The sequence below is a fragment of the Mesoplodon mirus genome (genome assembly GCF_964341445.2).
Source record: "Mesoplodon mirus genome assembly, chromosome: 5".
Taxonomy (NCBI): Eukaryota; Metazoa; Chordata; class Mammalia; order Artiodactyla; family Ziphiidae; genus Mesoplodon; species Mesoplodon mirus.
The window spans coordinates 73,591,156-73,606,106 of record NC_138980.1 but is presented as its reverse complement, the minus strand read 5'-3'; the positions used below and the strand labels follow the sequence as shown (position 1 = coordinate 73,606,106).

The 14,951-nt window shown below is 48.7% G+C and overlaps 1 protein-coding gene across 1 annotated transcript in view; it reads left to right on the top strand.

The window, feature by feature from the left end:
* The window catches only part of HSPA4 (heat shock protein family A (Hsp70) member 4), a 43,700-nt gene extending 41,325 nt beyond the window's left edge, over positions 1–2,375 (top strand). The window contains exon 19 of the mRNA XM_082624024.1: positions 169–2,375. Within this exon, the coding sequence (XP_082480150.1) occupies positions 169–372 (204 nt within the window). The 3' untranslated portion in view covers positions 373–2,375. The remainder of the gene's footprint in view (positions 1–168) is intronic.
* Positions 2,376–14,951: the final 12,576 nt, after the last annotated feature.

Sequence of the window (14,951 nt, the reverse complement as noted above, 5' to 3'; positions counted from 1 at the left end):
TTTAATAGTCTTTTCTAGTCAGTCTCATTATTTATTAATAGGAGAGAATTTCATTATTGCATCTTTGCTTCTGGCTTGGGGACAGGGTAGGAGAGGGTGGACTTGGATTTTAGTATGCCATGTAAAATTTGTTACAAGGAACCACAGTTTTCTCTCCTGTTGTTCTAGGAGCTGACGAGTATCTGTAGCCCTATAATTTCAAAGCCGAAACCCAAAGTGGAACCTCCAAAAGAGGAGCAAAAAAATGCAGAGCAGAATGGACCAGTGGATGGACAAGGAGACAGCCCAGGCCCTCAGGCTGCTGAGCAGGGTACAGACACAGCTCTGCCTTCGGATTCAGACAAGAAGCTTCCTGAAATGGACATTGATTGATTCCAACAATTGTTTATATTAAAACAGACTATTATAAAGCTTTAAGTTGTCAACTTTGTTCTAAATATCAACTAGAGCAATTAAATACTGGAGATTTCTTAGTTTTTAGGGGATTTGGGTGGCGGGGGATATAGGTAATGTATGGAGCATTTTGACTTCGAAATAGTTAGATACAGAAATGAAGTGCATTGTATCTTTTTCATAATGGTACTATTTAGAAGCCCAGTTAGTCTTACTGAGCTTATGCTTCACTCCTTTTATGTTTAATCATGCTTATACAAAGAGAAGTTTGTTTTAGAAAGTTGAGCTATAGCACAAGCTATACCTAGCTATCAAGCAGACTTTTTATTATGACATATATGGCAGGAACTCTAATTGTGCTTCACAGATCTGCTGTGGAGATTGCGACAAAGGCTCCCCGCTTGGTGTGGGGATGGAGGAGGGGTCTCCCTCTGTTTCTGAGGACTAGAGCGCATGGCATGGATTAACAGAGAACAACAGAGGTATGCTCTGAGCTTCATCACGTGTCAGTCAGCTCCGCTGGGACTCCCACCCCGTCTTCCTATCTTCCCATCTTCCCCCAGTTAAAGGAGCTACTGTTACAAATGCAGTGTGTTGCTCCTGGGAAAATAGATCCTTTCACCTGGAGCAAGTTGTTAACTGAGGATTTTAGACCTGCAGGCTCTTCCTAACAATGTGTGTTCCTGAAAGTATGTCCACTAATATCCCAAGTATCAAAGTCTAAATAATTTTCTCTTCGGAAGGTTAGAATTGGGTAGATGTACTGTTGGATATAGGCCTGGTAAATTTAACTGAGGGATTGATTGTTGTTAATTATGGTGTGAAGATTTGTATCCTGGCCTGCTTATTCAGGTGAGATGTTCTGTGTAAAAATTGAGGTATAGCTTGAAGTCTTACGACAAGAGTTAAAAGTTCTTTTTTCTCATTCACAATCACTTATGTGTTGTGTTAATATCTGTCATGAATCTTCCAATTTGTATGTGTTAAAACAGCAGACAGATCATACAGAAAACTAAGATGCACTGGATTGTACTGGATGAGTCTGAAATAAGTGTTAAAGAAGTGTGGTGCTGACTTTAGCAACACCTCATTCTTACTGTGCAGCCAGTGTCAGGAGCACCAAAGCATTCCCTGTGACTACCCTTTGGGCAGTGCTGATAGGAGTGAGGCATTTTGGAAACTAAGGGAAACCTGTAGTATTAGAGGCCAGAGCTGGTACCTGCCCTAGAAACTGTTACAATCTTTGTTGGTTACTTTTTGGACCTTTGTAATTGTTAATCTGTATAACAGAGAGCTGCTCTGTTAATTTTGGCCTATGTTGTTAGAAATAAGATTATACCTTGCATATCTAGAATACGTTTCTGTCTATCTCTGCACTAAAAAATTTAGAGTGTTACAAGCTCTAAAGTGCTATAGAGAAACATCACTTAGAGGAGGAAGGTGGAAGTGTATTTATGTTGGAGTGTAAGCATGTGTGGAAGCCTCGCAGCACCAGGACTTGGCCCTATTCTTAGAGCCTCCTCTATCCATTCTCTACCTGTCCTGCTTCAAGAGTTCCAGCTGGCCTGCTGTGAGGCCAAGAGCTACTTAGGAGTGCTGGCTGCAGGATTAAGCCAATTCTTAGGCAACTGACTCAGTTCCTAATGGCCATTTCTTCTAAAAATTTTCTTTTGTGTGTGGGGGAGGGTGTGGGTCTTGGGATGGGGGTGAGTTTGAGGTTTAAAGTTTAAACTAGAAATAAGATGATGTGGTCTGCTTGCTCTCTGTTTAGATAGGCTTTAAGACCAATTGGATTTACATGGAGGCCAGGCCAGAGAATGGTAATCGATGACTTGTGTGCAGACAAGCATTTATCCAGGTTGCATTGTCCCAATTGGTTTGTTAAAGCTCCAGGTTACGTTCTTACACAAAGAAAAACATTCAGTAAACATGCGACAAGTTTTAGGAAAACTTAATAAAAAGAAACCTGTCTTACACTCAAAGGAATGGTTTTCTTAATTTCATAATGAAGGGTGTGTATGTGTGTATGTTTTTATGTTTTTGTGTTTTAAATAAAAACTCTTCTCTAGAGTTAAGAGTCCTCTAAGCAAAATTCCAAGTAGTTAACATTTGTCAGAGACCTCCATTCTGAAGAACATTTGAGGCTTAGCACACTGGGTGGTAAGAAGTAGCTCTTTCCATACTTACTCTCCCGTGTTGAATGTTGGCCCAGTTCTCTGACTTAGAAATCCTTACCTTGCTCCTGTGACTGGGCCTTTGAGGGTTTTGATATTAGCAGGAGGTGGGTTACAGCCCTATAAAGGCCAGTGCCAGGACTGATGACTGCCCCTTCAAAGAACAGGACATGGCCCAGAATGTGCTAGTAACAGTTGTTACCAGTGACAGTTCCAACAGTGTGTGCATGCATGTGTGTCTTGGTGTGTATGTGGGGTGGTGTTGAGTGTTGAAAGAGGGTGAAGCCACCAGAAGAGACGCTAACTATACAAAGCATAGGGCCTAGATGGGGAAGGGTCTGGGGCCTTCCTCCCTGTAGTCCTGCTACTTAACAGTCCCGGTGCCAGGCCTACCAACAGGGCCTGTGCCCGCCACCTTCAAGAAGTGTCTGGAGTAAAGTCTTTTTTTTTTTTTTTTTCTGGGCCTCTGTCTTAGAAGAGTGGACACCTGGTAGTATGAGTGGGAAGCCAGCTAGCTGATGATTATCCAGAGTGTAGCCATTTTATAGGGCTGTTGGAATCAACCTGGAAAGAGTAGCATACCTGTTTACCCAGGAGAGATACCAGCATCCCCGGTGTCACTGGGGAAGAGGGTGTTGGAGGCAAGCCAGGGCTGGTGGGACGGTTTTGCAGTGGGGCAGCTTCAGCTTAATGTGAAGAACTTCTATGGCTCCCATCAGGTTGATGAGAATTCACACAGAGGCTTTAGACCAGTGGCCTTTGAGATGCCTATCAAACATCTTGAGGGATTTTTGTTGGGGCGCTGTCAGAGGTGGTAGGGCTGAGAGACTGGAGTCCTGGTGTGGAGCACTGGGGCTTTTAGCCTGACCTGAGAGTGACAGTGTTTTAGGGATGCTCATGTGATATGTGCAGAGTGAGTGGGGCCTGGGGGAAGTTGGAGGTAGTGGAACTTTTTATAATCACGTTTTAGGGGGATGAGCCAAGTGAAGGGGGAAATGGTAGGTCTTGGTACAGGAGGAAGGGGGAAGATGGAAAAGTGACTTTAAAACAAAACCATGCTGTTAGAAGCAGAGGAAGTATTTAACCTTTATGGGGTAATGACAAGGCAACTCAGGCTAGGCTTCAGGGGCCTCCCGACATTTTATATTGATCTGGCTTTTGGTAGTACACTTTGTATACTTGATTGATTTCAATCATTTTTCTTTAAGTAGCTTTAACAGATCATTTCTTAATGTAAAATTATAATACACGTTGTAAAACAATATGCACAGCTTCCCATGTTTGGAAAGAACATGGAATGTGTTTGCATAAATATCAAAACTGGATAGGTGTTTCAAAATGAAATGGTTTTCTCCCAGTGTGGGATTGTGAGTGATTTCTGTTTGTAAGTTTTTGCTTGTTTGTATTTTCTAAGATTTATGTACTAAGCATTTTGGAATTTTATAATATTAAACAAATTAAAAATATATTTCAAAAAGAATGGCTCCAAGGTTTCAAACCTGGAATAAAAGACAATAGACATGTGGAGCTTCCGGTCTGCAGGAGTCAGTGCAGATGTTTGTGAGAGTCTGGATAAGATTAGGAAATTGTACAGACATGGAATCAAGAGATCCTGAAGCTACAGTTGGATGTGGAAGGAAGCTTTGGGGCTCAGGGTGTGTTCTTCCTGCTTTAGAGAGTAAAGGATGGTGTTTGGCTGTGTCAGGAAGAGGAAGTGGAAGCTTTGAAGGAAACAAGCAGCTGCCAGAAGGGAATGATCATCCATGAGGCATGTTAGGGCGGAGGGAGATTTGAGAAGTGAGAGGTGGCAGTGGCCAGTGGGGTTAGATGCTGAGAGGATGCTTTAGAAGGGGGGTAGCTGGGCTTTGTGGGCTGCTGCAGTGAGGCCTCGGGTGGAGGAGAGTATCTGGTCAGGAAGCTTGGCCTAGTTGAAATGAGGGATCTGCTTGGGGAGGAAGGAGGTGGGCAGCATCCGAGGCCCGCTGTCTTGTGTGCAAAAGGGGATAGTTTCCTCCAGTTACCCAGAGACCATGGCATTCCTTTCCTGGGTGGTGCTCCCTTGCCTCTGGCTGGAGCAGCCCTGGGATATGACCCTCAATGCCCTGGTCCTCTGAGCTGGATTACTGCAATTTGGAGCAGGTGCCGTAACTGTAGAAATGAAGGAGGTGACCTCTTAAGCAGCAGGGTAGGAGGCAAAATGGAAAAACGGTCATGTTGTTGGGATAGGAGCAACATTTCCAGGATGGTAATGGAGGGAATACATTTCTGGGGGATCAGGGAAGGGAAGATCCCAGAGGATGTGAAAATACAGACTGGTTTCTAGATCGGTCCAATAACCATGAGCAAGTGCCACGCTAATCCTGACCTTGTCACTCCAGTTTTGACACATGCTGTAAGGGCAGGGAGGGAGAAAACGGGAAATACTTCTAACCTGGGATTTGCCAGGTTCAAGGACAACAAGCAGAAGAAAAAATGGAGCTATGTTTGAGGCCATTTCCATTAGTTGTGTCCGTATGTACATCCTTCAAAGGCCAGGTAGACTGGTAAGATTTGGAGTCCTGGATCAATGGAGGGAGAGAGAGCACTTAAAATTCTTATCACAAGTAAGCAGGCCCTTACCCACCGCATACATTGTTTTTTCTACCTGCACATTATCTATCTATTTTAATTAATTAATTAAGTTTTGGCTGTGTTGGGTCTTCGTTGCTGTGCGCGGGCTTTCTCTAGTTGCGGGGAGCGGGGCCTACTCTTCGTTGTGGCGCACGGGCTTCTCGTGGTGGCTTCTCGTTGCAGAGCATGGGCGCCTGGGCTCTAGGCACACGGGCTTCAGTAGCTGTGGCTCGAGGGCTCTAAGCGTAGGCTCAGTAGTTGTGGCTCACGGGTTTAGTCGCTCCATGGCATGTGGGATCTTCCCGGCCCAGGAATCAAACCTGTGTTCCCTGCATTAGCAGATGGATTCTTAACCACTGCACCACCAGGGAAGCTCCCTCTACATGCACTTTAAAATTTAAAATAGACTGGTCTACTATTTGGTCAAGACTTGGCTAAATGCTTGGGGGAGAGAAAGCTGGAAACACTTGGAAAACCGCCTCAATGCCTCAGCTTCCAAGATGTAAATCCCAGCAGAGCATTGCTGAGGATGAGCTGGATCAGTAGATGTTTCAGAAAAGGATGACCCAAATGATAGGGTACCTTTCAGCAATGCCGGTAGGCAGTCTTCTAGAACTCACGTGAGACTGCCATGAAGACCAGGAGGGTTGTGTGTAATAGAACTCAGAAAATTGAGAGGGCTCGTGCAGTCATAAACAAAGCCCCAGGCTGGGTGAGGGGCCTTTCCTCTGTGACAGGTCCTGTCCATGTTTATTCTATATCCTTCAACTGAAGGATGGACTCTGCCTAGTTCACAACTGCCCCCTGCAGCCAGCATGAAGCACGAGATACTTGAATACACACGTGCAGTATTTTCATGAATAAAAAACTCAGAACATGAGAACTATTCTTGAAAACATATTCAACTCTCCAGTTTGTGGATGAGGAAAAGGCCAAAGCAGGTGAAGCTGACGGAGCAGGTGGATGGCAGAGCCAGAAATCTCTATTCCAGCTATTTTGAAAAACGTTTATCTTCTGGAAAGGTGTGTGCCTAGAATATGGGGCTTTTTTCCCCAAAAACAATTGCTCTGCATATTACATCATCTGGCTCCCTGAAAATCCGACGGCCCTCCTCCAGTCCTGATTTGGGGTTGTGTGAACTGCAGTGTTGAAGCTGCCACTTGAGGGCGGCATCGCTCTTCCTTTGCCTGGGGTCAGGCCCCAGTAAAGGCTTTACTCCTTGAGGAGTCCCAGAAGACACTAACACACCATTGTAAAGCAATTATACTCCAATAAAGATGTTAAAAAAAAAAAAAAAAAGAATGCAGACCTCCATCTCCTCCTTCAGGATAGCTAAGAGCAAAACAAGTGTGGTTTAACAGAGGCCTCAGGTGAGAAATCAGAGAACTTTTATGGACTTTTGCTAGTAAAAGGTCCTTATCACTCAAAGTGTGGCATCACTTGTTGTAAAAGAATATTGGGGACTTCCCTGGTGGTGCAGTGGTTGAGTCCGCCTGCCAATGCAGGGGACACGGGTTCAAGCCCTGGTCCAGGAAGATCCCACATGCTGCGGAGCAACTGAGCCCGTGTGTCACAACTACTGAGCCTGCGCTCTAGAGCCCGCAAGCCACAACTACTAAGCCCACCTGCCACAACTACTGAAGCCCGCAGGCCCTAGAGCCCATGCTCCGCAACAAGAAAAGCCACTGCAATGAGAAACCCGCGCACTGCAACAGAGTAGCCCTGGCTCGCTGCAACTAGAGAAAGACTGTGCACAGCAATGAAGACCCAACACAGCCTAAATAAATAAATTTATATATAAAAAAAAGAATATTGGACTGACCCCAGATCTTGAGTAAGTACCCAGCCCAGTGCTTCTCAAATTCAGGTGGGGCTCTTGCTAAAAGGCAGATTCTGATTTGGTAGGGGCTTGGGAGACTACAGTTCTAACAAGCTCCCAGGTGATGCTGATCATGGACCATATTTTGACTTGGAAAAAAACCTCTAGGAGCCTTAGTTTCTTCATCTGTGTAATTGTGATCACACCAGTTCTGCCCATCACATGAAATGATGGATGTGGAAGACATTCTAGACAAACAGGGATAAAGGTATTGTGAGCACCAGGCATGTAATTTGCCTTTTTAAGCCCTCTTAGCAGTGCAAGGAGCAGCTGACCCAGGTATAAGCAGTTCCAGGGCTGTGGAGGAAACTTCTTTCTTGCCCTTGTCCTGCCAGTAGCCCAGATTCCTAAGGAACGTTGTTGATGGGCAGCCTAGGGAGCTGAGAGAGACTGACCTCCTTCTGGGGGGCATGGTCACTAGCCCCTGGGTTGGAGAGGGAGTGTTCCTTCCTGCCCCTGAGCTGCACATGAATCCATCCTACCTAGTGCCAGAGGACACTACTTGTGACTTGAGCCTATCCTGTTGACTCGGTGTGATCCCACTGGTAGCCCCAGAAGGGGGCTGCTTCTGACCTCTGTAGAGGTTAGGGTCTCCAGGTGTGCATAGAGATTCCCAGGAATCAGCTGTATGACTCTGAATCCTGGGCTCTGCTGCAGAGGATTAAGACCAGCTTCAGAAGAACTGGGGTGAATTTGAGCCTCCAGACACCTAGTTTAGTGTCCCCTCCTTGCCTCGTGGTAGATATCCCCGTTTGAGTGATACGAAAGACACAAGGCTCCCTGGTGTATGAGGGTCCTCAGGCCTTCTCCTCCACCCCCTTCCATTTAAAGAGGATTATCTCCTGCCATTGCCCGCCCTCTGTGAGTTCTGTCTTGGCTACTTGTTTTCCAGATTTCTTTAATACCAAATCAGAACAGGTTCAAGAGATTGAACTGAAGCAGCAGGGGAGAGAGAGTGGTGGGGAGGATCCTCCCTGTGGATCAGCTCCTAGACTCTCCTCTGAGGTAAAGCAGTGGCTCAACTGTGCCTCTGAAAGCCTTGGGGAGCCTGTTAAAACTCAGGTTACTGGGCCCTACACTCAAGAGTTTTTGAGTCAGAAGGACTGCCGTGGGGTCCGAAGATCTGCATTTCTAACAAGTTCCTGCTGATGCTGATGCTTTTGTTCTGGGAATAGAGAACCTGGGTAATGGGTGAAGGGGAAGTGAATGAGGCTGTTGATTGACAGGATCCACAGCTGAGGGTGAAGGTGGTTGTGGGTTGGAGGTATAAAGGGAGAGACTGGAGGAGAGCCGTGGGGAGCAGGAGGCGGGGAAGGTGCAGCGTTCCTCTGGAAATGCCAAGTCAAGTTTGGAATTTCTTTGAGACTACTTGTGATGGCAGAGCGTTGCGTCTCTTTGGACACAACATCTAGTTTACACTTGTCCTGGCGTGACTGGGGCACTAGTGTGTGGGGCTTCTCTTCTCCAGGACCAGTGGCCTTCGGCCTATCTCCACGATGCATCTTATTTCCCTGGCCCTCACAGGATAGGTAAGTCTTGTGATTTCTTACTCTGTGTGTGTCTTTCTCCTGGCTGTGCTAAGAGCTTCTCCAGGGTGGAGAAGCATTTGCTGGGTTGAGTTCCCTTCTCGAATTGGGCCCACAGGCTCCAGAGCCCAGCTTCATGTATGCACACCCCTGTCCACCCCCTCCTCAAACTGGAGGAGATATCTGTAGCTTGGAGGGGTCCTCACAGTTCAAGGGAAAATCCTCGGCGTTTCGATGTTCTCAGCTGAGACAATATCACGCGATTTCCATTAAATCAGACTCAGCTCTTCAGCCTGCTCCACACAGCTTTTAAGTACTCTTTAAAAATAAGCCCTGAATTGGAATGAACTCATCAAGCAACACTATCTGTTAATGAAATTGCCTCCTGTTAATTTGAGTTTACAAAATAAATGGTTCCCGACAATCTGGCATTGCTGTGATGGCACCCACCTCTCAGAGTAGGCTGCTGGCAGTGGCCACCAGAGGACAGCACCTGGGAGCCATGGCAACCGCGTCAGGAAACCTGGAGGTTGCAACAAATGGGGAGCCTGGACTTCATTTGCTGGCTCATTGCTCCTTTCCACAAACATTCTCTGAGTAGCCCTGGGGCTCTGCCCTGTCCCAGGGATGTAAATACAACAGGGCCCAGAGCTGTCTTGCTGTAGCCCTTCCTTTGCTGGGGCCTACAAATAGAGATAATTGACAATCAATCCCAGGGTGGGATTGGAGCTGAGAGGTAAAGGGTGAGTGGGCGGCAGCTACATAAGCAAGTAAAGAGAGAGGGGTTGGTGCAGGAGCCCTAGACAGAGGAGAGAGAGTGACCAAAGGTGTGCAGGGATCGACAAACAGCTCTGGGTGGAAAGTGAGGGAAGGGCAGGGAGTGGTCAAAGATGAGGGGCGGGGGGCCAGTGGGTGGAATCACATAAAACACCCCTCCCGACAACCCCTTTTTGCAGCCATTATTTTATATGGGGATTCGGGGCCTTTTGAAATTGAAGATGATATACACCACCAGAGATGGGGGTGGTGGTGAGCAAGGTCAGATTCTAGAAAAGGCCACAGGGACCCATGAGAGGGTCTATAAAGCAGCCAGGAATCTGGCCTGGTGATAGAGGAGGGAGGAGAAGCACAGCCTCACCCTGCCCGCTGCAACTTGAGGACACCTGGGTGTGTGCGTGGAGACAGCTGGCCCCCAAGCCTAGTGCCTCGGCCCCAGGCACCTTTGCCTGAGTGTGGCTCTCTTGAACAGGAAGGACAGAGGGGTAGGTGGTTTAGTAGGTGTCTCACGTCTGGGGACTGTCTGTGGCTACAAGCACAGCCTCTGGGCCTGTGCTGATGCCTGGCACCCATGGTAGGACGTGGCAGGTAAGTCACTCATGCAAGCAGCATCCTGGGAAGTCCTGAGTACTTGGGGAGGGAATTCCTGGGGCTTGGATCCTTATCCTTGTATATTTCATAAGAGACAAAAACGGCCTTGATTTTCTCCTGAGGGTGTTGATGAGCCTTGGTAAGTTTCTAAGCAAGGACACAGTTCGTGGGATTTGCATTGTAGAGAGGTCCCGCTGTTTGGGGGTAGGGGCGAGGAGGGGCCGGACTGGCAGCAGGGAGGCTGGTGAGGAGCTGTGTGAGGCCAAGTGGTTGGCTGTGGGGTCATGGCAGAGGGCCTGTATCTCTGGGAGATAGTGATCCTACGGCTGGGTGGTTCACTGTGGGGGAGGGTGGCCAGAGATCTGGCCAGGTTTCTGTGATTAGGCGGGGGCTCACGTGTGCTATGAGCAGAATCAGAGGGAATCAATCTGCTTTTTAGGAAACACACAGTTTCCATATGTTAAGAAAGGCACGGCACTTGTTCAGAGTGGGGATCCGGTGAGCACAAGCAGGACAATCCGTTTGGGGTGTGTCTTCTTTCCAGCCACCACTTCCTCCAGCTCCTGGCCCTTCGGAAGGGGGAGCTGAGGGTGAAGGCTGGGGGGCTCTGCAGGAGGAGAGGCCTTGGTGAGGATTCAGGTGGCTTGGTGAAGATGGGCAGGCGGGGCTCAGGCCCCAGGGGTCTCTGGAAGTGCTCACTCAAGGGCACGCTGGCTGTTTGCTGTCCTTGTTCAACCCGGCTCCTGAATTTCCAACGTTTAAAATGGGCTTGGCTGAGGTTTCTCCCCCCACTCATAATTGCAGTGATCAAGGTCATTTCCCAGCTCCCTGACAGCTGGGTGACCTCATCCTTTCTTGCAAGGGAGGGGGAAAGAGGAACACCTGCCCTGGATCTCAAAGAAAACGGCCCAGCGTGTGGGTGTCGGGCATCACAATTGCCGTTCCTAGTTGGAGGACACGTGTAAGTCATCTTTCGGGACAGTCATTTGTGTCTTTTTTTTTTTTTTTTTTTTTTTTTTTGCGGTACGCGGGCCTCTCACCATTGTGGCCTCTCCCGTTGCGGAGCACAGGCTCCGGACACGCAGGCTCAGCGGCCATGGCTCACGGGCCCAGCCGTTCCACGGCATGTGAGATCCTCCCAGACCGGGGCACGAACCCGTGTCCCCTGCATCGGCAGGGGGACTCTCAATCACTGTGCCGCCAGGGAAGCCCCCATTCGTGTCTTTTCTGTTTGGCCCTCTCTCTCTCACATAGTGGCCTACGTGACTATCAGTGGCAGTTTTCGTCTCCTGGAGAAAAGGTAGATGGATGTTCCTGACTTCTTTTCACACTGGGCTCTTGGGGAACAAGCTGGGAAGTATTTGAGGGAGCTTCTGTGGAGGTTCTGGTGATGCCTCCTTCATGCCATTTTTGAGCCTTTTTCTTCTTATTTCATAGGCCCACTGGTGTTGATGAAAATTCCTTTCTTTTCAGCCCTATCTGTGTTAAAATGGCCCAGTTAACAACTTCACCAAAAACATGGGACCACGTGAACACCTTAGTAGGGCCTTTTATGGGGCCTGGAGGAGGCTCATGTTAGGGGGGCCTGCCTCTGCCCTGTCAGCATCCCAGTGACAGTGGGGTGTTTGTTTGCTGGGGCTGCTGTAACAAAGTCCCTCACGCCAGAGACTTACACAACTGAATGATTCTCTCACAGTTCTGGGGGCCAGAAGTCTGAAATCAAGGTGTGGGCAGGGTTGATTCCTTCTGAGGCTGTGATGGAGAATCTGCCCTAGACTCTCTCCTGGCTTCTGATGGCTTCTGGCATTCCTTACCTGTGGATGGCATTCTTCCTGTGTCTTCTCATCATCTTCCCTCTGTGTGGGTCTGTTTCTGTGTCCAAATTTCTCCTTTTCATAAGGACACCAGTCACATTGAATTAGGGTTTACCCTAATGAGCTCATTTCACCTTGATTAACACTGTGAAGACCCTATTTCCAAATAAGGTCCCATTCTGAGGTACTGGGGCTTAGGACTTCACCCTATCTTATTGTGGGGGACACAATCAACCCATAACTGGCCCCTTTATTTGTGGGTTTCTCAAAGACTTCAGGGCACATGTGCTCAGAGACGAGGGTGGGTTGGCTGAGTTGCTGGGATTGCCCTGTGAGCAGGTCCAGGGGCTGGTCTGTCAGGAAGGGCCTCCGGGTTTGAGCAAAATGTCAAGAAACTTTGCTATTGAGAATTCTGGGCAGGGAGTTCCACTTTCGCAGACTCCTTTTTCTGTGTCCATCCTGCATCCACCCCTCCCACTTCCTCTGTGGGCAGTTGTGTGAGGAGGCACGTGATGTAAGCAGTGATGGTTGTAGCGCTGGCTTCCTGGAGTCCTTGCTGTGGGTGGCCCAGGGAAATCACAGAGGGCCAGGTATAACCTTAAATGCTAATCACATGCAAATGTGCAAGAACTCACCTTCCTAGTTGGCCCATATAAATTTGTCGAGAATCAGGCTGATTTGGGTTCTGGAAAGGTGGTCTGCTGGACCAGGTTTGGGGCACCTAAAGTATAAACTCCAGAGGGCAGGGGCTGATGACCCCTTTGACCTGTACTCTGGGGTCATCAGAGGTGAGCCCTGGGGGCCTGTCCTCTGCTGCACTTTGTGCCAGTTTGTTTCTGTATGTTGTTCCTGGGGTTTCAGAGTAATTACCAGGACACCAACTCCAAATGTAGCCTTGGCTTCAGAAACATGGGACAAAATGGCAACAACTGAATTTCAGATGTAGATCTTGCCGCATTTAACATTTATGTGTGGCAATAAAAGGGAAGGTTGGAATCGTATCTGCAGTTCTCAACCACAAGCCATAATTTTACACACTCCAACATCTGTTTTAAGATCATAGCAGAGAGTGTCGGGTAATTGGTTCCCTTTTGCCCTGGACCCATCAGTCAAGCCCCATCAACTTCGTTATACATTCTCAGGGATTTATTAGTAAAACAACATTTAGGGAGCCTGATGCTGCCACGCCGCAGCTGGGGAGTCTGAAGCATCTGAGCATGGGGCTGCCAGTCAGTGCTTTCCTGGGTAGCCCAAGAGCTTCTAACCTGGGGAACGCCAGGACAGGAGGTGGGGAGAGAAGTTAGAAAGTACAGCTCCCTAGGAAAGAGGCCGTGCAAGCATGGGCAGGGGTGGTGGTTGTTCCCACCACCTGATGCACTCTGGGGTCTGATGCATTGGAGATTTGGGTGCAGAGAGATCTGATAGGGCTGGAGGCTGAGGGAAAAGGTGGAAGGCTTTGGAATTGGACAGGCTTGGCTTCAGCCCCAGCTCTACCATGCACCAGCTGGGTGACCCTGGCAAGGCATTTAAGTTTCCTCATCTATAAAATGGAGATGATGCTATAGTCCTGCCTGCGAGGATGATGATGAGGAGTAACAAGACTGCATGTGAGGGCTCAGCACCATTCTGGGCACACAGAGAGATCCCACAAAGTGGGATATTAGTACTGGGCAGTGAAGGGAGAGGGCTAAACCCAAGAGCTGGGAGGGGTGGGCAGCTGGCTGTCCACAGGAGCAGTTGAGGGCACTGGCTTTGGTGGGTTCTGTACGGCTGCCTTCCTTATGGCAGGTGTGGGCCTGTGCAGGAGAGGGAGAAGGTGCTGACTGCATACTACCACCTGGGCTGGGAGAGTGGGCAGCATCTCTGTATTGCAAGGTCTTTCCTGGCTCATCTGGGCCTCCATCCTAGATGTCACGTTGCTCTCTTAGTCTTTTGGCCAGACCCTTCATCCACCTATGGGTCCACCCACCCTGCCTCAGCTCCTATGGGAGCAGAGGTGCCGAGTGAGGCCCAGTAGGAGCTGTGGTTGGGTGTAGGGGACCTGAGGTGGGGTGGTCCTCAATGTCCTTTGTCTGGGGGTGGGTTCTGGCTTAGCTTCCTCTCTGTGTCCACATGGTAGGGCATTCCCAGGACACAGGGATGATGGGGACCTAACAGGTCTGCAGACCTGCACTCCAGGGTTTGAGGTGTTGTAGGGCAGAGGGACTGGCTGGTTGGCTTGGAGCTTCTCTTTTGACCCAATGGCCTTGACACAGCTCGTCTGGCTGACCTGCCCGGAAGAGCTGGAGCTGGGGCAATTTCTCTGGGGAGGACATAGCCCAGGATAGCTGCTCCCAGTCTGGCCGCAGATAGGCTCATCTTCCCTCATCATGACTGCAAACTCCAGTCTGGCCTCCTTCGCCACGGGCCAGGGGGTGGCAGTGGTGATGGTGACAAATCCCTGACTCAGTCTGCTCCAGAGCACTCCGGGGTGATGTGTTCCCAGCAATGAACCCATGACTGGTCATGTAGCTCACACAGCCCTGAACCCGAAGCCATGCCCCTGCCACCCAGCCCTGGAGCCTGCAGTTCACCTCCTGACTTGTGAAATGGGGTAAGGACAGAATCTGTCTGCGGGGATTAAACAAGATACTGTGTGTCAGTGCTTAGCACCGCACCTGGCACCTAGTAAGTCCTAAATAAACGCTAACTCATCTTATTCCTCAGGGTACACAAATCATATAGGCATTCAGTGTGAGATAAGCCCACCTGGGTCTCGGTTGTGAAAGTAATCCTCTTGATGAGGCATAAACAATACAGACTCTGGAGTCGGGCAGGGCCCAGTTCAAATCCTGTCTCTGTCACTTGTGTGACCTTGGGAACGTTGCTATCCTCTCTGAGGCTCCACTTCCTCATCTACAAAATGGGCATAAGAACATTGCCTACATCATTGACTTGTTGTGAAGATTAGATGAAACATGCTCAGTAAATGTCTGGCTCAGTGAATGTTGGTTTCATTGTTATGAACATGTTTATTCACATTAAGGGAACAGTTTTTTTTCTGAGCCCTGCTCTTCCTCCTCACGTCACCCTGGTTCAGGACTCTGATGTACATGGAGGTGGTGACAGAGGGGAGAAACCCTGTCAGCATGTGGCACAGACAGTGAGGATGGGCTGAGGCCAAAAAATTCACCCCGCTTTTCTCCAT